The sequence below is a fragment of the Mya arenaria genome, chromosome 5 (assembly GCF_026914265.1).
Source record: "Mya arenaria isolate MELC-2E11 chromosome 5, ASM2691426v1".
Lineage (NCBI taxonomy): Eukaryota > Metazoa > Mollusca > Bivalvia > Myida > Myidae > Mya > Mya arenaria.
The window spans coordinates 22,075,222-22,099,187 of NC_069126.1; the positions used below are offsets into that span (position 1 = coordinate 22,075,222).

The 23,966-nt window shown below is 34.2% G+C and overlaps 1 protein-coding gene across 2 annotated transcripts; it reads left to right on the forward strand.

The window, feature by feature from the left end:
- Positions 1-533: 533 nt before the first annotated feature.
- On the forward strand, positions 534-10,847 carry LOC128234999 (uncharacterized). 2 transcript variants are annotated; one of them, XM_052949673.1, is made up of 4 exons: positions 534-768; positions 3,752-3,806; positions 5,751-5,954; positions 10,264-10,847. In XM_052949673.1, exons 2-4 carry the CDS (start codon positions 3,775-3,777, stop codon positions 10,556-10,558), a joined length of 531 nt encoding a protein of 176 aa, XP_052805633.1. In that variant the 5' UTR covers positions 534-768; positions 3,752-3,774; the 3' UTR covers positions 10,559-10,847. The 2 variants fall into 2 exon arrangements, with proteins under 2 accessions (XP_052805633.1, XP_052805634.1); XM_052949674.1 differs by having other exon boundaries at positions 536-768; positions 10,285-10,847.
- Positions 10,848-23,966: the final 13,119 nt, after the last annotated feature.

The window sequence follows — 23,966 nt, forward strand, 5'->3', positions numbered from 1 at the left end:
CAGAAATTCTGAATGATAACATTACCTTCCTACTAAATTACGGTTTAAAACTTTAGCAGATGCATGACAACCAAATCATAATCTACCATATAGCAAAGTATCTGTACTTACAGAGTGTGCGGGACCATACAAAATGCCAAAATGTTGGAGCTCAATCACAGCGCATCCATTCTAAGGGGAAATAACGAGACACAAACAAACGACGTACAAGTCCGAATGTCTCCGAAAATTAAGGAACAACAACTCTCCAACTTCCTCAAGAACTCGAGATAAGCATGAAAGAGTTGCCTCCCTTAAGCCACTATCGAATCGATATAGATTCTAAAATTGCTTACAGATTGAAAGGAAGGATAAACTGAAATCGGTCCAGAACACCTCTCTATACAATCATTCATATACCTAGAGTAGAGAGAGGTTCCAACTTGTAACACGCTTATATGCGGGTATACTCGCAGGATGAATATGTATGATTACGCTTCCAGGTAAGTTTCCAGATAAAAAATTAACCAATGAGATGTAAAACAATGTTCCCATAATGCGTTGCATACCGGAACGAATCCTGAAGGTGCGCTCATAAATTAGTTTCGTCTGCAAAAATAGAAATTGTGAGTAATTCCTCAGATAATTGAGAGTATATATTCTCCAAAGTTTACAAACATTTTCAATAATTGTTTGAAAGCAGTGAAGGACGTACGGAGGAAACGCTTTCTTGAAACTGTAACGAATTAAGAACAGACAAAGGATTTGTCTTGATTATCAAGTTATACGGTAGGCCGTTTTCTACAGTTAATAGTTTACTGAACTTGCATGTTTTAATAAGTTAACGCTATAATATGTATTTTATAATTAACAATCATGGTAATGTAGTGATGATCTTTTTTTAGTAAATGTAAAAACTTTTTACATGTTAATTATTACATTTTCGGAGTATTTTGTGTGTTTAACGTTACTATAAACGCGTCACAATTGAGTCTGACATTACAGCGATTCATGTTTAAGGAACTCCGTTATCATGTGTGTACTTTATAACGACATAAGTACATATAAACATATCATATAGAAAAAGAAAAGTCACATTTGAAATCATATAAGACTTGAAGAACTTAAAGGGACACGTTCATGTTTTGGCAACATAATAACTATTTTACTTTTCGATACCGAAATTGCAAAAAATACACTAAAACAACAAAAAAAGTATTCTGTTTAATTTTGTGGGGATTGCTGACCCACGCTGGTTCAGTCAAGCAAAAATTAGAAAACTGAGAGCGAAACGGCAGGCCCACATGAACTCGTACACATAGATTAGGATAACTAACGCTATTCAAAATCTCGGATATCTAAGACAATATTTGAGCATATATCAACTTTTGTTTTCCAACCGCCTGTATCATAGCTTTAACACTGTTCCTATGATTTGCCACATTTTATTAAGTCATACAAAAAAGTGCATTTTACAAAATTACATGAGCGAGTCCCTTTAATGAAGCTGGAAATCTTTTGAACCAAGGCTCATTTATATCTATTTGCAATGGCAATATACATTAACACGTTTCCAACTAAAATTCATGAAAAGTAATATTCCACCAATCATTTTAATGTTTTGGAACAATAATATAAACAGAGATCAGCAAATAACTTTTTAGGAAATGGTTAACCAATTAAAAGATGGATTAAAACAGATAAATGACTTAGAAGCGTATCAGCTGTTTAAGATTTTAAATAAACCCAGGCCCTAATCACTGGAAGAATATAAGTAAAACAGCAGTTAAGATTTTCTATGAAAATACGGCCCTAAAGACATGAAATTCAAGACATGGATTGCATGGATGTGAACAATTACTAAAGAACGAAAGATCAAAGGTCTTCCTGTTCGGCCGTGATCAGACTACAAGCATTCTAAAAAAAATACTATGCTAAGCAGGCATTATATGTTTTCGCCCATTTACCTATTGAGTGTATATACTCTTACACGTCAGGATGTAATTCAAACTCACCTGAAAACAGGCCATTAAGGTGATATATGCCGCCATTAAACCGCAATGTATAATGATGAATGATGGCGTTTTATGATGATCTCATACAGGCTCATTACAGCATGTACCCGCTCTGACAGTTTCTTGGAAGGCGCCATTGTCTCACAGGAAGCGCTTTATTTAAGATGACAGTTCCAATCTGTGTATACCAAACGCTTGTGTAAGAACACTAATTACCGTCACTGGGAATTAGGCATAACGTTTCAAATTCACAAAAACATGTTGCAATAGTTATGGTGTAAGGTGGTACTCAATACTCGAAATCCCAGAAATATGGAGATGCTACTTAAGCAGGTACATAATATTTATAAGTAATAAAAAACTAATTAAATTATTATTGAGGAAAATCATCCTGAAATCCCACCTGTGTGTACAAGTATTCTCTAATCCCGGGTGACTGGTTGGCTAGTCTAGAGACCTTGGTCTGATGAAAAGGGTCGATGTCTTGGAAATGAAATTGGCCATTACTAGTTCATTGACCCTTCTAAATATGCGTAAAAAATGTCCGGTTGAGGTACGTGTACTAGGTCTATCCCAAATAAACATTTTTTTTTAAACTTAAGGCAGGCTTAAAACATGTTCACCAGATACATACGCATATCACAGACATACAAATGACAGAATGTCTCAGGTATTTTGGCCATATTTAAAGATTTCGGTAAAGCATTATGTAAGCAACAATATTAGTTAATAAATGTTACTGAATGAAGAAAGGAGATAAATATTTTCTAATCGATTTTTACTTCCGCTTTGAAGCACAAGATTAATAGCTAACGCACGGCAGCATCTGTAAAATGAGAGATAAAACTGGGAATGGTTGTAGAAATTCGAGCAATATTTCGAGATTAGATCAAAACAGTTTCAGGCTTTTTATAATTAATCTCAAAATCATTTAATTTTCAGCAACACGCAGAAGTAAAAAATCAACGAAGTTAAAGCTTATAAAACGTATTTATACAACAGGTTACTACATCGATTGAGGTCTAGTGATTCAAACGTGAATCACTTTGTTGACATACAGTTGGCAGAGTTTCGAAGGCTTTGTAAATGAAGACATAAAAACGTTACTCATCTGTCAATCCTGATAAGCCCAGCCAATAAACGGGCTCTTGTCTTTCGCCTTTCCGTTCATTACACGGGTCGGGATTTTCTTATCGCCATATTTCAGAATACCAGACCCATCCCGATGATAAGAACGGTGATGAATTGTTGGAATTCATGATTTCCTGGGCTTAAAATGTTGTTTTGAACATGACACATGCATTTGCCACGTACACAGATACATAGTCCATATGTTCAGCAGTTGAAATAATCGAAATCAAAACGGTGTTGATGAAACAATAATGGGCTGTGGGATTAGAATGATAAGCCTGTATCTTCTCTCACTACTAGCCGAAATTAACCTCATGAATTTCATGTCTAGAACTTTGAATAAAAAAGAGATCATGCGATACAATCTGACTGTTTCTAACCTTTAATGGCGAGGTTAAGCAACCTGAGACATGTATTCGAAAACATATTCTGATTCTGAGAAATACAGCCAAGAAAATAAGAAGCCTTAATAATTTTAAATTGAGCAAAATTTAGCATTATTAACGTCAACACCAAAAATACAGCGTGGTGGCAATCTGGATGAGTTTAAGAAACAAAGCAAGTTTTTTCTTACGAATAAGGAATTCTACAGACACATTGTACTATATTTGTTTTGCTCTTTTCAGACAGACACCATAAACCTGCCAAGATGATGCGAGGAGTTATGAACCGGAAAGTTCCGTAAGTTGATCGACTTTAAAAACCTTTTTAAAAGACGTATTCTCTCAATTTCTTTCGAAATAAGTTCTCATTGAAATCAAAAACAACTTCTTATCTCCAAATTGCTATTGAATTTTCGAAGTTATATCTGCTTTCCCATGATATAACAACATGTCTTTGTTTTACAACCTGGCCGGTAAGATAAGACGCATATTTAGAGATACATTTTCTGTTGTTGCTTTTGATGTATTCAAGTTTTACACCTTGGTAATGCTGCGGTTTTGAAACCAGCACATTCCTGAACGATGTCTGGAAATGCTTAAAACTGTAATCTTTATTTTGATATAAAAATGTTAGAATAAAGTAACAGTCTATAGTTTATAACAAGAAAGAACGGAAAGTAAATGCTAATGAATAAGTATATGAACAATATTACATTGTACCAATACCAATTATATACCAATTATGATGTCTGTTTAAACGTACACAAATGTCAGTACTCGTCTAAACTAATCATATCTTTTTTTTTTAAACCAGAGGAGGCAGCTTGTCAGAGTGACAAAACATATATTTCTTCTTTATTATTTGGTGATTCTTTTGTTGGGTGCATACACCACTTGTCTACTTGTACAATTACCAGTGTAGATTCTATGATTTTGATAATCCTGTTTAAGAGGTAATTGTAAATGTTATATGAAACAAGTTGTGTTCAAATCAGACATTGAACAGCAGATTCAGGAAGTATCTCACATTTCTATGACTAAGACAACTAGATACGAGCTAACCGTGAATCAAGTTATGATATGAAGAACATGTTCATTAATTCAACTAAAGTGTTGATGAATAGATTTATTTTTGGTAAGGAAAACATGATACACGGTAAACTAAAACAACATGTTTAAAATAATTAAACCTATATTAGAACAAGAGCGCAGAGTGACAAACATCACATGTACGGTAACCGCAGAGTGACAAACATCACATGTACGGTAACCGCTGTTTTATTAATTCAATGGTTCTATCCTTTATTTTATGTTCAACGTGTTACTAGACAGGTTAGCCTTGGACCGCCGTATGCTTAAGTAGTAATTAAACAGGTGGAAAAACATAATATGCAAAGTCTGCTGCGTTGCATTTAATAGTAAAGTGGTGCCAAGATTTTCAAATAAAGATAATCTTTGCTAATTAACAGTTACTGGAAACGGGTGTTGAATACATATACGAATAGTTTTTGAAATTGTTACTGTGTGTTGTATTGCAAAACATATTCGACAGACGTTAGTTCCTGTGGTTGTTTGTATCAATAAACTGTAAAATGTGTGTCATTTGATAGCGTTAAATGCATAATACATAAGAAAGATTAACCTATAGTATAGCAAGAATAGAATGGACCTGTCTGAAAAGTACACTCATATTAATGTTCCTCAGCGACAGACGGCATTGTGCATGTAAAGGACTGATTATGGCATTAATTAGGAGCAATTAAGCCGCAAGAGTGTTCCGGTAATTGATGGAATTCACTGAACATGTTTACTGCCTTCTCAGTCGTCGTCGGATTCGTGAAGTCAATAAACACAGGAAAACAACACATGACGGTGTTCCAGGAACACTTTTTCCACAATAACCATTTTACTGCAAGCAGTATCAGGAAGAGAAAAATACCGAGCCGCGTAAACGCAACACGATTGCATTACTAGTTTTATCTCCTATACCAAGCATGGGCGTAACTGACTGCACGCAAATACGAAGTTGCGTAATTAAATTTTGAACGGTCGAAGTTTTTGTCATACCAAAACCCCCTAATTTGAAATAAAAACCGAATAGGGGTAGGGGGTGAAGGGGTTAATATGCTGTCCGTCAATGAGGTAATTTCGATATATGTAATCCCAAATCGGCCCAAGCTTCGCGCCTGCCAAAAGGAGTAACACACGTTTTCTTCATATAGAGATTCTTTCTGTATTCCAGGAAGGAGATTCTCGACCTCTTTGAGAAATACATGGACAACAAAGTTCGTCATCTGAATCGCAAAGACGCAATTCACATGTTGCGGGCGGAGTTTGGTCTGGACGAGGAGCAGGCCAGCACGATGTTTGACACTTTTGACAAGGACAAGAATGGTCAAATGTCCATCTGGGAATTCCAGCAGTTCTATGTCTGCATGGGAACACAGTATGTTTGTTTTTATTGTTTTTTAAAAGTACGTCCTCTCATATATCGGTCACAGTTTATTAGCTTTTGAAAGGTGATAAAAATGAAGAAAACAACAACAACAAAAAACATCGTATAGACTCAGTCTTTTAGTTTATTTGTTGAAATGACACTACCATATGTAATAAAGAACGTGTTCTACAGTTTCCTTCTAACTAATGTATCATTTCAAATTTATGGTCTTACGTGTAAATGTAAAGAGTACCCAGTACCTGCAAAATGGGAGATTTTTGTAGTAATATGGCATATGTCTATATAGAATATAAATTGCAGATATTAGCCACGAACGCTATGCACCAGTCAATTGTATCCCCCCACCCCACCCAGGTCCGATGGTACACCAGGGATAGCGGGGGAATGTGCCGTGTTTTTACCTTCTAGGTGGCTCCGCAGTGCCTAGTGACCTTGGGGGCCGTGGTTACAATTGATTGATGCATTATGAATACTGATACATTTAAGAGTTGAAAGTATCCTACTGTAAAAGGCAACAAGCTCAATGTGTTGAAACGAATTGAATTGAATATCCAACTAGTTGTCTATGATTGTTTTAACTGTTTATGACTTTTTAAGGGAAACTTTTAACACTTCTTAAAAGTGTCCGTTGCTCCTGTCAGATTTTAGTCAAGTTTATTGATAAAAAATATCTTTCTTTTTTATTTATTTATTTATTTATTAAAGTCTCATCCACATATATTCAAATCAGTTAAAACATAGTATCTACAAAACAGGATATATATGCGGCCATTCTATTAAAGAATTACAAGAGACTATAAAACTTTTACATAACATTTCACAGTGTGCAAACTGCTTCAAACAACACATATGAATACATTATATATCATTGTATACTTAGACACAATAACACACTAAAAAGTAGGTTGAGTCATTTAATCGTGACACTAGGTGTCTAAAAGAAGTCTTAAAAGAGAGAAGAACATAAAATGTAACAGCTGTATCTTTGGTGCTTTAAATAAGCTCTGGTAAGAAATATTTTAATAAACCATGTATCACCTCTAACTAGGTTAGGAGCGAACAGATTAACTGACTCATCCTACCATTATATAAAAAGGTTGAAAATTATAAAATATATATTGATCATTAGAATGTATACCACTTTTGTCATTTTGGGCTCAGCTGATGATGTTTAAAAACAATTGTCAGAATATTCGAATTTAAAATTATAGAGATTGTACGAGTAATGATAATACTTTTTTTCAGCGGATGTTTGTACTTGCTTGTGGTCAGCATGTTACGTGTCAGTATGAACCCTTGAAATTGTTATAATCCCTGATATTTGTATATCAGAGTTAATTTTACAAGGGAACTATACGTGATTTTTCGGATGGGTGTTTTGCCCCAAGCTTCTAAGGAATTTAAAGCTTTTCCAATGAGATACCTTTATTATTTACATGTCCAGCAAAGTAAACATGTTTCGACGTGGGCAAATAATTATCACATTTCAAGATTAATAAGACTGTCACACATGCTTAAAGAGGGGGAACTCATTGTATTAATTACTACACTGGATGTTATTAGTAAAACACACCACCAATACAAAACAAGCGGGTGTGAGTCTGTATTGATACACTGTGTTTATACCACGTGATAAATTACGTCATAAATGCTTCGTCTGAATGCAACTCTTCGGTTCAAATGAAGACTTTAAACAAAGATAACTTCACTATTTCTTCACCATTTTAAATGAAACATAGCGCAGTCTACGCCGGTTACGGAACCCCGTCTTTGGTTAAACCTTTTCTCAAAACGGCCGTCTGACGGAACACTGTCAAACTATTATTTTGGAAACAGGCTTGTCGAAGTGCTTGATGAAACTAATCACCTAATCAACTCCGGTAATTAAACGAAAGCCGGCCTCTTCACGCGGCATAGACTGACCTTTGTTTCATTTAAAATGGTGTAGTAAAGGAAAAGTTATCTTTGTTCATTTTCTTCATTTTTAGCAAAATATTGCCTTCCGACGTAGCAAATATGAGGTATTTATCACTTGGTATACATAAACTGTAATATATCAATATTGGAGCATGTTTAAGTACATTGATCGTCTGAGTTTTTGTTATTTGTGTTTGCACAATCAGAATTAGACTTCACAACCTTTGTTACTAATTTGATTCATTTTATACATAACTTACATATTGTGATTTACATGTCATATATAATACATGACCAATGATTGGAAAAAAAACTATCTCTTATCAAACAGCACAATACTCGTATGACTACAAGTTCGGTTGTAACAGTATATTTTTTTGATTTCATTAAAGCTGCATTCTCACAGACTTACCGCTTTTACAACTTTTTATTTTTTGTCTTGGAAACAGCAAATTTTTGCGTAAATATCTGTAAACCAATGATAAAAGATTGCTGACAAAAGATCAGATCGCAGATTTTCATATTTCTGTTCGAAAATAATGTTTTATGGCTTAAACCGTCACTAACGGTTTAGGAAAAATGCATAAAACATCAATTTTTGAACTTAAATATAAAAATATGCGATCTAATTTTTTGTCAGCAGTTTTATATAATTGGTTTCCATGCATTTTCGCAAAAACCCGCTCATTCCAAGACAGAAAATAAAAAAAAGTTGTCAAAACGTTCAATCTGTGAGAGTGCAGCTTTAATATAAGCAGATGGTTTTGCATCCATGATTTAAATAACATTGCATAGGTAGTGCTTGTTACTCAAGTTCATTCGTTTTCCATGCAATGTGTATTGTTATATATAGAACATGAAAAACGACGACAAAAATCACGATTGTCAAAGCATGCTTACGTTACTTGAAGTGACGAAACATCACAAATCATTGAGAAATGCTTGTTACAATTAACGGTTATATAACATTATTCCCACACGGAAAAGTGCGTGTGTGTTTGTCCTAGATTTTTAGGGAAACACATTGATCGCATTATTCAAACATTAAGTGTTAAATAGTTATACAGTTTTTCAAGGGGGAGGACGTAATTTGATTTCTGGCAAACATTAAGTGAGAAAAATGTTTCATGGCAAACAAAATGGCGTAATTTTATTGACAAGGGCCGATATCGATAGAAGTATCGATACAGTAAGTTGAGAAAAAACTAAGTTACTTTAGTTTCAAACCGAAGAGTAGCCTCCCTTATTTCTGTTGTATTACTTTTTAGCTATGGTATAATCGTAAACACAAACAATTGTAGTTAGTCAAAGGTATGTTGATAAATTTACAGCACATCATGAACAGATGGTGACTCTGAAATGATGCAGAAGGTTGTTTGCGTTGTCACCAAAATGGGGCTAATGTGCTTGCACTAAACAAAATAGGGGGTTAATGTACACAAAATCGGCCAGGAAACGTGTACAATCGAGTAATAACCATGACATTTTGAAGATAGGAATATATATATAAAAGTACGGTTACAACATGCAGAGATATGCCATATTTGCCGAGAAAATACGAAAAAATGAGGATAAATTCAACACATTTATTTGTAAACATTGCCTCCAGAGCCACAATCTATTCAATAACTTTTTTATCTTTAAAGTTATGATACCAAACTAAGATGTCGATTGAAGAATATGCTTTTCCCCACACACTGGGCGCATTCATCTTTCAAAATTATAAAAAAAGGTCAACTTACCAGGCAAAAAATGGTCCCAGAATCGGCACTTGCCAATAAAAATACATATTTTTTTTTGCCATGAAACATTTTTCTCACTTAATGTTTGCCAGAAATCAAATTACGTCCTCCCCCTTGGTTTTATAAACGGACATTTCATCCATATAGCACTAACAGTGTAAGTTTCGTATGCAAAAGGAGGGCAAGGTTCACGGCAAAGGATAATCGCATTGAACCTTTTCAATTCTGAGTTTTACATACAGTCTAAAAGCTACAACACAGCAAAGAAGCACAAACAATGTAGAAACATATACTGGAAATAGTTAAACAGTTCATTTGTTTAGTATGCCAAACACATTTGTGGGATATTTCTATAAACCTCATCGGTGACAGAATTAATGGAAACAGACCATTGTTTGAAATGTAAAACTATGGTCAAATAAACAGATTGGTAAAAAATAAAATTTAATCTGCTAATGTAAATTTATTCAGCCTAGTATCAACAATGAGTTAAAATCAGCGGTCATTCGTGATACGTAGGCGATATGTTAAACATAAACAAGAACTCAATTTTTCATTTCCTGTTGTACCTTCAAATACTAAATGCCTTTGAGAATGAAACTAATTTACGTTGTTCTTTGTTCTTCCCCGTTTTTTAGACCGTCTAATCCCCATTCCAGCGCACAGGAGGTGGTCCAGAAGTTCAAGGACATCGACGCCGACGGAAGCGGCAAGATCGATGTAAACGAGGCTAAGGAAGGACTCAAAACTCTAAAAACCGCAACCGGAAGGGATCTTGACCCTAAGGAGATCGAGTTCTTCATTGAAACAACGGCTGATGACGATGGACAAATAGACCTCGGGGCGTTCACCAATCTTCTGTACAGATTAAAATTATATAATGCCCCTCCACCACCGAAAGATGTCAAATTGAAGAACCCTAAAAAGGATTAAAATGATAATTTTGTTGTCACTCGGTATTAAATACCGGAAATAGTCTTTCGTGATTACAGTGCGCTGGCGTTATCACACTTTAAAGTTAAATTATTATATAACTAAAGTGATTTACGAAACAAAACAGATTAACAACACAAATATTGGTTGGAAACTGTTCATTGTTTGTTTTTATAAGCGCAAAGCTCAATTGTGTGGCTATTCATGAAATCATGCATTTTCAATTATTTGCCATTGTCATTTTATACATTATATTTTATTTTTATCTGAATAAAGTGTTAAAAATTTAGTCTCGTTATTCTTTTAACCCGAGGTATTCATTAGTATTTAGTCATGACATTACTGTGTAACATGTGTTTTGGTATTCGAAAATAATGATGAAGAACTTCTGGTTGTCTTCAGTAATATCTGTCCTCAGTTAGATTGGATCTGTGATTGGATCTGTGATATTGAGATATTCACTGTTCTTTAGTGACTGTTTTCGCAAGAGACAAAACTGTAAAAAAGAATGTTTTTTCTGTTATGATGTCAGAACTACCTTCTCAAAGAAGTTGACATTATTGTTATTATATTTATTATTATTATTATTATTATTATTATTGTTGTTGTTGTCGTTGTTGTTGTTGTTGTTGTTGTTGTTGTTGTTGTTGTTGTTGTTGTTTGGTGGTAGTTGTTGGTGGTGGTGGTGGTGAGGTGGGTAGTGGTGTTGTTGTCGTTGTTGTTGTTTTTGATATTATGACAAATTCCTCTAGTTCTTCCAAAAGTTCTTAAAATCACTAAGATCTCAAAGGGTTCATTTCAGAACTGCTTGACTTGTCTACCATAAAGACTGATATACGAATTACGCAATATGTTGTGTTTTCAACAGATTTATAATGTGTGTCATTCATTGGCCATAATAGTATTATACCCCCGCAAATACCGTTTCAAGGGGTTTCATTGGAGGGTGGGCGGGTGGGCAGGTGGTCGGTCGGTCTGTTGGCAGCATTATATCCATCTGAATGTTGACACATATTTCTTTGATGTTGTCCAAAATATAGCTTTAACTTAGAGACCAGTCTATAGATTGCAGAAGAATGTCGTTATGATATTTTACACGTTACTAGATAAAATGCAAGGCAAAGTCTGTTTTAAAAAAAATGTATACTTGATAACGAAGTCTTTAATTTTAAAGGCCCTAAATGTTGTTTTTTTGAAAATAGTGTTTTAAAGGTCGAATTTTTCCTTGAAAAGATGAGGGTTACACGGTATTATAACAATTCCCTATATGTTTCCCAAGCTTTACTTAACATGTAGTTATTGAAGTAAATAAAAAAAAAACTTGAGTGATCTACATGCAAGTTTTGTCTTACTTGTTATTTGTTTCTTGTTATAAACTTAGGCTTTATTGGAGTTTCTGCTGCGAACCTGTTCAAAACCTTAAGGGAGATAACTCTTGTTAATGGTACTCAACATCACGATGTGAGTTATGCCTGACATAGTTTTCGTAAATCACAGCTTACTCGTCACATAGTTACAAGCCCTTGGATATGTTCTGTATTGGAAGATAACTACTACGATAGTTAGGGTTATAACTCTGATACTTGGTGCACATTATCACGATTTACAAGTAGTGTATTGGTGTTTTTGTTTAGTCGTGCATTGGCCTTGTGACAGATGCATTCCTTGAAATACTCATACAACAAAATTGACATTGAGATTGAAATTTGACTTAATTATTTTCGTGACATTGGTACCAGTTGTCTTATATGACATCGACCTACACTTTTTAAATAAAACTGCTGTCGATTCCCTCTGATCATTAAGTAATCGCAGTCGCGAACAATCGGAGGCAAACTTGCCAAATAAATCGCTAGTTATGACACTGTTAAGTTGCAGTTATGAATGTCCCAGTAATCTTTCTGTGAATATAATATGGCAGACGGAGACAAATTTATGACAACATTTAGGTTGATGAAGTATAGAAATTATTTTATGAACAGTATACAGTTGTTGGCACAGTTCAGAATGTCATACCCGACTCCGAGGGACAACAGTTTTGACTGTTACATAAATGTCCATGAAACAACTGTTTTATTACCTGATTATATATTTAGGTTTAAACACGAAAAAAGTCAAATACTTTTATAAAACGGTAAAACCCATGACGTACCTATGACGTAGCCTCTCGCGCGGGTAACAGCTCATACTGTTTACCGGTCAACAGTTCAAAACACTGTACATAATCTTGATGACTATTTGTAAAACAGTAGAAAATAATGAATAACATAGGGTAATACCAAAAACTTTGCCGATTTTTTCGACAATTACGGTATCTCATTTTGTCATATTTTCTTCATCGATAAAGTACTGGCTTATATCTCGAAAGAAGAATTAAGATTGTGTATTTAATTCAAGGATTCATTGGGGAATAATAAAACATGTCATGAATTCAGCTAAAATTCGAAAGGTAAACTAAATGTGTTATAGCGGGTGTGATGAATTTATCAATTTAATGTCAAACATAATATAGTAGTGATCCAATAAAGGCAACCCTGGTGTGCACCATCACACAATCAGGTCCATACATGCCTTATAGTTTACACACTTCATTAAATGAGTATATCAATCAGCTACATATCACGCCCCCGCCCCCTTAAATCGTCCAAGTTTACTTTTTAACTCGATAAAAGAGAACAAAGTAATAAAATACGCCTATTGAAATTGCATCTTTAAGGAGTACCCCCCCCCCCCACCCCCGCAAACACTTGAAACCAAATAAATTTCGGTTCCGAGGGAGGGGCGCAAGTCAACAAAGGGTACCGCCCCCTCTAACGTCAAATCCTTGATCCGCCCCTTACATATTAAAGTAGCATTGATTGGACACAATGTGAAACTGATCTAATGCAGGTAAAACTGGCACAGCGATCAAATTTCTAGAAATACAGTTTTCAATTCCGATAGACATTCTCTCTCAATAATTAAAAGACCCACTTGTGCTACTCACCGGAATTTGACTCAGTGTTTGGTAATTTTATAACCAAATACTGCCAAAAATAAAAACTTCGGACAGAAACCCCTGTCACTAATACTATACTTCAAGAAAGGAGCGTCACTAAATGTCCTAAATCTGGTAAGTCAAATCTGATCTTAGTTTTCTTTTACACAATTAAAGAAATCTTAAAAAAAAACTGTGCATTTTTGATAAGCTCAAACCATAACCTTTACAAAAATATACACCATTGATCGACACTTCTTTGGCAAAACCAAAAAGAAATCAAGCAAAAAGCCCATCCAGTTAATAGGATTATTAAAGGTAAGAACAGTTTTTAGAATCCTAAATTCTACGATTCTGTCCATATCAAAACATACACAAACACAATTGTGCAAATTAATTTTGATTGTCAATCATAATTATTCGAGCTATTTCAGTTACTAAAGGCTTCTCTCAGCTAAAGGGAAAAAACTTTAAATTATCTTTACAGGGTGACGCAAAAATAATATACAACAAAGTAATCCAAGCAGTAAACAAAATAATTGCTGTTTAACATTAAGATGATTATTGTAAAAAAAACTACGAACAAATAATGCAATTGATAATGAGATATCAATGCACACACATACAGTAAACTAAAATTATACATTTAACATAACAAATGAGGCTGCAAAGCACACATTTAACGTCTTCGCATAAGTCTAAGTTTATATCATGTAAGTGTTCATACAACTTTATAGTTTACAGTCATGCACGATAGCACCTCAGAAGCACGTGTAGCTATACGAACAAGAATAAATACACGGTCTGTTTTGTAAACTCTCATTTGAAATTGAGTGTTGGACCAGAAAAAAACATAAATAAAAGAAACCAATATTACTCGGTTATTTAAAACAGTGTGTTATGTATGGCCTCAGTACAGTGAATTCAGACAAATGGACGTGCACAACATTTCAATATCACAACAGGTAGTAAAGCGGCTACTACAGCCATATATAAAATCAGAATTATTGGTTTGTTATACTTTATGAATGGAAAATGTCATTATAAAGAAACAGCAATGTTAAGCTCGTTTGTTCATCGAAGAAAAAGTCAGAATATTGCCATAGTCTTTGTTTCAGCGGCATTCTGCAAAACACTTTAACTGGAAAACCGTTTAAGATATTAAAAAAAGAAACTTGTTACACAATGACAAAACGCAGATATTTATCAGTACTTTTACCTTGAAATAAAGCCGTACATGAAATAAAAGGCTAGTTTGTTCAGCTCATTATTTATGATGTTGTAGACAAAAACGGCAGTGAAAAAGTGCTGAATATACAGATTCAGTATTAGGATGATAATGTAAACCAAACACAGCTTGATTATTTAGGTCATAGAGTTCACAATGTTGCAACTGTCGCTCACATACCAAAATCAGTTAACTTGTTTTCTTTGAATATGACATTAAATGGAAACAGGTGGAAGCAACTGTAGAACTATGAGAGTTGTCAAAGGATATGTTAAAGCTCTCGTAAAAAGGAAACTGACTAATCCCAATCAGTGGAGATAACCTACGTATGATAAGTAATGTGGCTTAAACTCATGAAAAAGGCATTTAAAGCAACTGCTTAGATATGTGATTTAATAAGAATCGCATAAATAGTTTGTCTGTGAGGTTATGACACCGATGAACTATGGGAAAACTATACATCTGCCTATGTTTTTTTCTAAGATTTATTTAGATAAAAAAAAGTAGTTGAATTGAATGCAGAATGAATTAATTTACTAGTTAAAAATCATCATGAACAAAACAATTCCCGATATCTCTTAGGACCACACATCAATAAAGTTTGCTCATCAAATATAAATCGTCTTGAAAAAGATAACTTTTTAGGCAAAGGACGGTTTATTGCCCTGTTATTTATTTTTGATAGCGCAATCAATCGAAATGTTTATGTTATAAGATGACACGTATTAACAAAGCTGTCGAATTATTTTGGCAACTTAACATTACAAAATCTGTTGACCTCATAAAGAAAGCAATATTTATCACATGATTACCCTTGTTTTCCGTGTAAGATACCCATACGAATATTTTTATCTTTCACATGTGTATGATAACATATTAGACAATTCTAATGGCTAGACTAATCACACGCGACCTAGTTATCCCTCCTCATTGTTTGTAAACAAAATAGTTTAAACGCCAACCAATACTTTACCTCAATAATGAAGCTGTAGGACTTCCAGGAGACCAACGGCTAACAAATCATAGTGCCAGAAAGCATCTTGTTCAAAATCTTTCTGATAACAATGTTCCGCCAAACCAGATAATGCAGATCACTAGTCACAGAAATATCCAGTCGCGTCCGCCCGGTCAGCTCAGTCGGTAGAGCGTTGGACTGCGAATCGGACAACTCGGGTTCGATTTCCGGGCGGACCAGGTCACTTCTGTTGTGATTGGTTATGAAATACCTCCAACGACCATTTGCACTGCACTACTGCCACTGGCAAATGTCCGTTTCTTGCAGAGGTGAAGGCACCTAGTACTGGTTAACCGCCCAGGATAGGTGTGCGGTGGTTGAACTGTCACTTTGGGTGTCACCCTTCAATGTGCTCACGCCGGGACCCGGAGTATAAACTACTAACACCACCTACCACCACCCAGTCAGTCCAAAAAACAGCCACATTAGTGACTTACAACACGATAACATTTTAAACATCTCCATCTTGACAAACACAGGCAGTATGCAATCAATGCCATTTGCTTGCCAGTTTAATCAGCTGTCATTTACCAAAAACACAAATGCGAATTCTGCAGCACAGGCTTCTCAGTACACATTCCATGGCGGCTTGAACATCATGTTCGTTCGAAACAATCTTGGTGGAACATTTTCAGCATCATCATCCAAGCAGTACAGAGGAAGGCTTCCCCATAATCATTTGTATGTTGTGAAATTCCATGTACACTACAAAAACGCTGCCATATCATCGTAGAAAGCGACAGCGAATAACTTTTAAATCCGTGCACAAAGTAAAACTTGACATACCGATGTAGGTCACATAAACCGCGTCAGTACTCTCAGTATGACGTCATCAATTTGTGTACTTATTGGCTTTTATGTTAAAATTGTTCGTTATACATGTTGTTGGCTATTTTGCTACACATTTTTATTATTGTGACTTGTTAAGCGCTTTATCAGAATTCAAACTTGATAACTACTTGCTATTTTCGTCATTTTCATTTGGAACCTTTTATATGACGCATCGATGTCACTCCAATCTGAGTATTTCGCTGCCAAACAATTGGTTCAGAAAGTGGAACTATATTGGTAATTAAACACCGTTTTAAACATGTGATAAAACAGATCTGACACTCGCTTACTAACAAATTTTATGAACTCGTTCAATAAAATCTTATACTAAATGACAACTCGTGTCAGATCCTGTATATCTCAATTGATACATTCGTTACATTTTGGTTATTACGCACATTTAATGTTCCTCATTGCATTTTCAAATAGTTTTAACTAGAACATGTTAAAGTGACACTCCTATTCAAATCAATACATACAATTGTATTACAAACATGATTTTTAAGTGATACACCTTTAACTGCTAACTAAATAATGCATTTATGGAAAATATTAATTACTGATAAATAGATTGTAACCGTGTTTTAAAAGCTGAAAACACAAAATTATTAAATGATTAGTGAGTGCTAAAATATTTACTGTGATCTAATGTAGTCTAATAAGGTAAGAAACACCCATGTCTTCTGCATCTTTCTTTCAAATTAAACTCGGTATCCCCCATTAGAACAATTCTTGGGATTAAGAGTGCATTTTAAAGAGACCCATTAAAATCGGATGTGTGGGTGTGATTACAGTTAATTTGAATAGGGATGCCACAATGCAATTTGATGAGTGTAGCGTGAATAAGCAAAAATGAATAGATTTGTATTCATATGATACATGTTTTTTTACTTACTAGTTCGTTTAGATAAAAAGCGAAGAACAACATTATTAACCTTGCGTATGAAAAACAAAAACAAAATATTTGACAGATCATGTGATAATACATAAATTAATTATATTTAAATATCACTAGTTTTTGTTTTAAGCCGCAAGACAGGGACAACTTTGTGATACACTCTTCTCAAAAGAAAGCTTTTCGCTACCATGAATTAGTAACCAATGTGCCTTAACATATGTTAAGCCCTTCTATGTATTTTGTTGTATTGTAGTGGAATGTGACATTCTGTTTCTATAAGCACGGTGCGTGCCAACGATTACCTCTATGTAATGCGTCGCATTTATAATCATAAAAGAATCATCTTTGCCAAATAAGTCCACTTAAATTTCTGTAGTTTAACTGAACATCTTAAAATAGCGTGTTTCCTGCCTATATGATCGGTGCATTTTGGATGGATGCCTGAGCGTTCCGCTCTCATACGATGTTAATTTATCTTTCCTGTACATGTATTTATTTTATTTCTAAACATAATCATAAACTCCATACGTACACATTTTATTGAAATGTGTTGCCTGAAACACTAAAGAAGATATACCCATAGCAAAGTGTGGCCCTTGAATAATTTTGATGAGTATATTTATAAGCGAATAAATTCATCTTATTCCTTCATTGAGACGTGGCATATCATGACAGACATTCAGTTTGTGATTTCACTATGTAAAGCTATTCGTCTGAGAAGTATTTTATTTGGATAGCAATCATGTTTACATATTATAGTATTATTATTTACATTTATACGCGACAATTACTTATGAAAATTAGCCGTATGAAATAATTTTCTGACTTAAAAATATCTTAAAACATGTTACGTGAATATGTGAGTTTTTTTATATCATTGCATAAGAAAGGGGAACGAAGAACATAAAGATGAAAAATTGTAATATATATTAAAGTGTTCTATTGACAATGACAGAGGGTAGTGGAATGGATGAGGTGGTGATCAGTGGCATTTCCTGCCGCCTGCCTGGTTGTGACAATATCTTAGAGTTTAAGGAAAAGCTTTTTCGCAGGGGTGGATCTCGTAACCACAGAAAACCAGCGTTTTGATACAGGTACGGCAGATAGTTATAAGCAGATTTTATCACTTTTTACGCATTTTCCCTCATTAATCAGTAATAGCAGTTTATATTTAAGTGTAATACTGTAATAATGAAAACTGCGTTTGGTTTACAATGTCCCCAGGAACATGACATTTACCAGGAAATAAAGCTGATGGGTTCCGACTACGGACCGGCTTTCAGAGGAATAGTCAAGTTTGACAAATGGTAATGAAATTAATTCAATCGAGTCCTTTCACATTTGATCATTAAAATTTGGAACGTTTCAGATCTACTGATAAAATATTTTGTACGTAAAACAGTTAACTATAGAAACTCCTTGCTAAATGTTTCTACGTGTTTGAAACATTCATTTCAGCGCAACAGGTGATGCTAGAGTGGAAAGGGAACTGGACTCTTTTTCTAGATCTGCTTTTGCAAACGAAGATTGTCCAGGAAAATTCAAGGGCACTTAAAATTCCTAGAATGTTGTCATTTCTTGAGATCAGTCCACAAAATACAGGGTTAAAAAGCGAAGAGAGTGAAATAGGTACGTTCAAGATGGCTTCATGGAACATAATTATGAGAAGTTGTTTGAAATCCTCTTAACAACGTCGCAATTTTGAATAACTGGCCTTGTCCATTGCATAAAGTTTATGCTATTGCTTTCATTTAGCCGTGATATAAGATAATCAATCAGAAACAAACATAGAATTTTGAATTGATCTCATTTTCTTATTTTCGACATTGTACTTTCATGTCAGTGCCAGCACAGGTGAATGTTGTTGCCAAAACAATCCAGTCAAAAGGAGTAGTGTTGGGAAATACTCAAGTTGCGACGATCAATCGAAGAAAGGAAGCCCAATCTCCAACGCTTATGTCCTATTCCTTCAGGCCATATATTGGTAAACAAACCGAATCAACCATTGGTAACACATTTTGAACCACTGATGTTCATTCAGAGATATGAATTAATTAATGAGCTTGTAAATATAAAAACCATATTAGTATTGAGTTATAAAAATCCAATTTAATTATAAGGTGGTTTATGTATGTGACAATAAACGTTAAAATTCAGACCTGTCAAAGATTGAAGCCATTCCTAAACATCTTGAGATAAATGATATTGGAGACTTAACATCATTAACATGGAAACAACATTACTCATCAACTGGCAATGAAACACAACTTGCCGAAACAGCATTTGTTGCTTTAAATTTTCGGGATGTAATGTTGGCTACCGGAAAGCTTCCATTGGATACAATTCCAAAGTCGGCTCAGACAAGAAACAATTTGGTCGGGATAGAATTCTCTGGTATTGACTGCAATGGATCATGGGTAGAACTGAAAAGCAGGTTACGAACATGTTTACGAGACACATTCTTGTTCTGTTCCATTTATTTTAATTAATAAATGATTTACTGATTATTGAGTTCTATGTTAACTGTTTATTGGCCTCTGTTTTTGTGTTTGTCTTTTCCGCTTATTATTTAATTTCTCATTACAACTAACGTCTACATATGTAACTAGGGTATCGCTACCCGGGTAGAAACATCGGAACATTGCTGGTGGAGAGTTCCGGATCGGTGGTGGTGACTGATTTGCATATAGAGGCAGAGCTTCTTTGCTCAAAACATTACACTATATTCAGCGTATACTGTATAAATTAAATATAGATTGTGTTATGAATTTGCGCATCATGTATTTTCTGCTCTCCATGACAATAAAAGTATATCTATGACGTTATAAACGTGTCTCTTTTTTGGAGTTTGTTTGGCCTTGATCTTTGCATTAAAACAAGACCTTAGTTAAACGTCTGGCAATTAAGATTGAATCATGTAAAATAGTTGGTTGGAAAAAGAAACGTTGCATTGCAATATAAAATACTACAACATGTGTATAAATCTTGCAAGAACTAACTTTATTAGATAGTTTTATAGAATAATGACTTTACTACTTCTACTATAAATGATACTACAGCGATGATTATATCCGTTACTACTCGTACTATCTATCCATAATACACATGCTACTATAAATAGTAACAATTTACTATAGAAATTCGTTCCCGCAATAATGATTATCGACTCCGCCCATGAGATTATCACGGCACGATTATTGCATAATTGCATGACGAGGACGAGAACGTGCACACTGACGTCATTTTCACAAAAATGAAAATTGCCGCCGTATTCTTGGTAGGCAAATTTTTAAACATTATTAAATGCTTTAAAAGGTTAAAAAGGAACTATCGGTTTAATAAAAGTGAAATTAGTTTTACCAATAATGACACATTCCGTGTTTCAATAACGAGTACTACCCCAAAAACGTACCGGATGTTTACATTCGGTAAACGTCATGAAGCAGTAAGACAAGGAAATGTTTTGTTGAAACGTTTTGTTTCACTTTTTTCGCTGAGAAATGTGATTATTCCAGCGAAATGGCTAGGGTCATCCAAGCCGAGATTCTTATGAGACTGCTCCTAGGCTTGATCGACCCTAGCTGTGCAAAATGAAATGAACATTTAGCCGATGTAAAACAGAAATATTTGAAGAATTGAGAAATTGCAGGCTTATTCTGGAAACACGTACGAAAAGATTTGCTATTTTGATTTCCAGACACTCCTTTTTTTTCGCACCTAATGCCATTCAAAACCATTTTGTTATATCTCATTTTTAAGACTTTCAGACAACATGCTAATTATATGACATATCCTTTATTATTCCACAAAATCATGTTTTTAAATCCATTTGAAAGCATTGCCAAATGACACACACACACACACACACATTCACTTTTTATTTTATCACGGTAACATATCGTTACAACAGACATGTAATAATATAAACAGGCAATTGGGTAAACAACATGACGGAAAATAACAATTGAGGCAATTTTACCACCGGATACAGTGACAAATCGCTAACAGGCATGATTAAGAAAATCAATGTAATACAAAGTTGTACAGCTTAAAATTTGGCATGTATACTAACAGATCTGTTGTAAAAACAAGTCCCTTAAACTCGGGATATTTTATGAATGGAAATTCGCCTCGTTTCGTTGGCTAACGGTACAAAAAGCACGTGCAGAAAATTATGAATGGTGTAAGTGGTCTTGGACTACAAATTTAATATGAGATTATTTAGATTTAACTAGTTATGAATAATGGACTTAGTAGAGATAATGATCGCTGCGTGATTAGGAATATAAGCCTGGAGGTAAGAAGAAGTAGAGTAATCAATAATTGTTAAAATTTCACGTGATTCATCAGATATCTGGCGAACTTTGACAGATTAACGAGAGTTTTTTTATTACTTGTACTTAGGAGCTCGCTATATTTTATCATATTTGGATGCTGCCAATAATATCGTGAAATGAAGCTTTTTCTTTGATCCTGGAAAATTGTGCACGTTAATATGTAATGATAGCTGTCGCCAATGTCTGACTGACAGAGCGGACACTGCCTGTGCGCGTATTCTATTCCTTGCCATGCTAAAGTTTCAACTGGAAATTTAAAATTACATGATCTAAGTTTGTATAAATTTAAAGCATGATTTAGTGGAATGATAGTTAAATACTTCTCTTGTGTAATCGTTTGCTTAAAGCTATTATAAAATATTTCTTTATTGGACGATCTCATTTTTTCGTGCCAAAATTGTAAGTACTGGTCTTTTAATATTTTCGTTATACTATAACTTGTGAGCTTAACATTTACATTTATTTGATTTTCGAACAAATTTGAATTACCAGTGGAGTCAAAAATAAACTTTATATAATTAAGCCATTTAAAATTTAGGTTACTTTGTCGCATCGAGCGGTAAACAATTGATGCATATAAGTCCTCAAATAGTACTAGTTTGCTCCAATAAGCAATCATTCTATTTTGAATTGTAATTTTAAGAGGTTCTCTGCCAAGCTCGCCATATAACATATATGCAGGTGTACTTTTCCTTGAATTTGTTATTTTCCTTAAAAAATCTAGATGAATTTTTTCATAAATTTCGGTATTCTCAAATCCTAGGATTTCACAAGAGTAAGTTAATATAGGAACAATAGTATGATCAAATAGTTTAAGTTGAAGATCAATTGGTAATCAAGTTTATTAATTCTTCTGTATAGGAAATGAAGAGCCTTTTTCTTTGACAAAACATATGTATTATACAGGTGACAAATGACAAAACATATGTATTATACTGGATAATACATGGCAATTATTCCTTCCACTGGGACAATTATCAACCAAAAGCCATGGTCAACCATGTGTTATTCTATTCATAATTTATAACCCGATCAATAAAAATAACAACCGAAACAAAAACAAAAAACAAATAAATATTATTAATACTACTGGTACCAAGTCAACGTTTTCTACCTATATAACAGCAGCAATAACAACAACAACAACAACAACAACAACAGCAACAACAACAACTACAACAAAAACAACAACTATATTAATAATAATAATAATGATTATAATAATAATAACAACAACAAAGACAACAGCAGTATATTTATGTTGAGCATCGACCATGTAGCAAATAAGAGATGCTTTCCTTGAAAAACACACATTACATCGACGAATGAGTTTAGATTAAGATTATTTTCGTGATATTTGGAACAATGTCTTATATGACAGCAACCAATTATTTTAAGTAAAGCCGCCGTCGATTCCCTCCGATCATTAATTTTATACAGTCGCTAAACATCGGAGGCAAACTTACTAAATAAATCACAAGTAATGACACACTGTAAAGTTTCAGTTATGACTGTACCAGTTATCTTTCCGTAAAGAAAATATGCTAGATGGAGACAAATTGGTGACACAATATTGATGAAGTATAGAAGTTGTTTCATGAACAGCAAAAACTGCCGATTCTTTCGACAATTACTGTATCTCCTTTGGCCATATTTTCTTCATCGATAAAGTATTGTCTTATATCTTCAAAGAAGAAGTATTAAGATTGTGTATCAAATTCAAGGATTCATTAACGAAGAATAAAACATGTCATGGTTCCAAACTAAGCAAAGGTTAATGTTTTTATAAAGATATTATTAAAAGCGAAAAAAGTGAAAAGTGAAAATAAAATTCATATTTGTTTTTATGAGCTCAAATTACTTAATAGTAATGGATACTAGCTTCATACTGCTAAATTCAGCTAAAATTTAAAAGGTAAATTCAATGTGTTATAACGGGTGTGATGAATTTATTAAGATTAGCGCAAAACAAAAGATAGATCTGATCAAATAAAGGCAACGCTGGTGTGCGCCATCACACTATCAGGTCCATCCCTGCCTTATGGTTTAAAAGACAAATCAATCAGCTACATATCATGCCCCCCGCCCTCAAATCGTCCAAGTCTACTTTTTTAATTCAATA

Bases quoted from the DNA above. Each gene is read 5' to 3' on its own strand.
- LOC128234999 (XM_052949673.1), top strand. From the start codon at position 3,775: ATGATGCGAGGAGTTATGAACCGGAAAGTTCC. The intron at 3,807-5,750 runs GTAAGTTGATCG...TCTGTATTCCAG, and splicing joins GTTATGAACCGGAAAGTTCC to GAAGGAGATTCTCGACCTCT. The intron at 5,955-10,263 runs GTATGTTTGTTT...CCCGTTTTTTAG, and splicing joins TATGTCTGCATGGGAACACA to ACCGTCTAATCCCCATTCCA.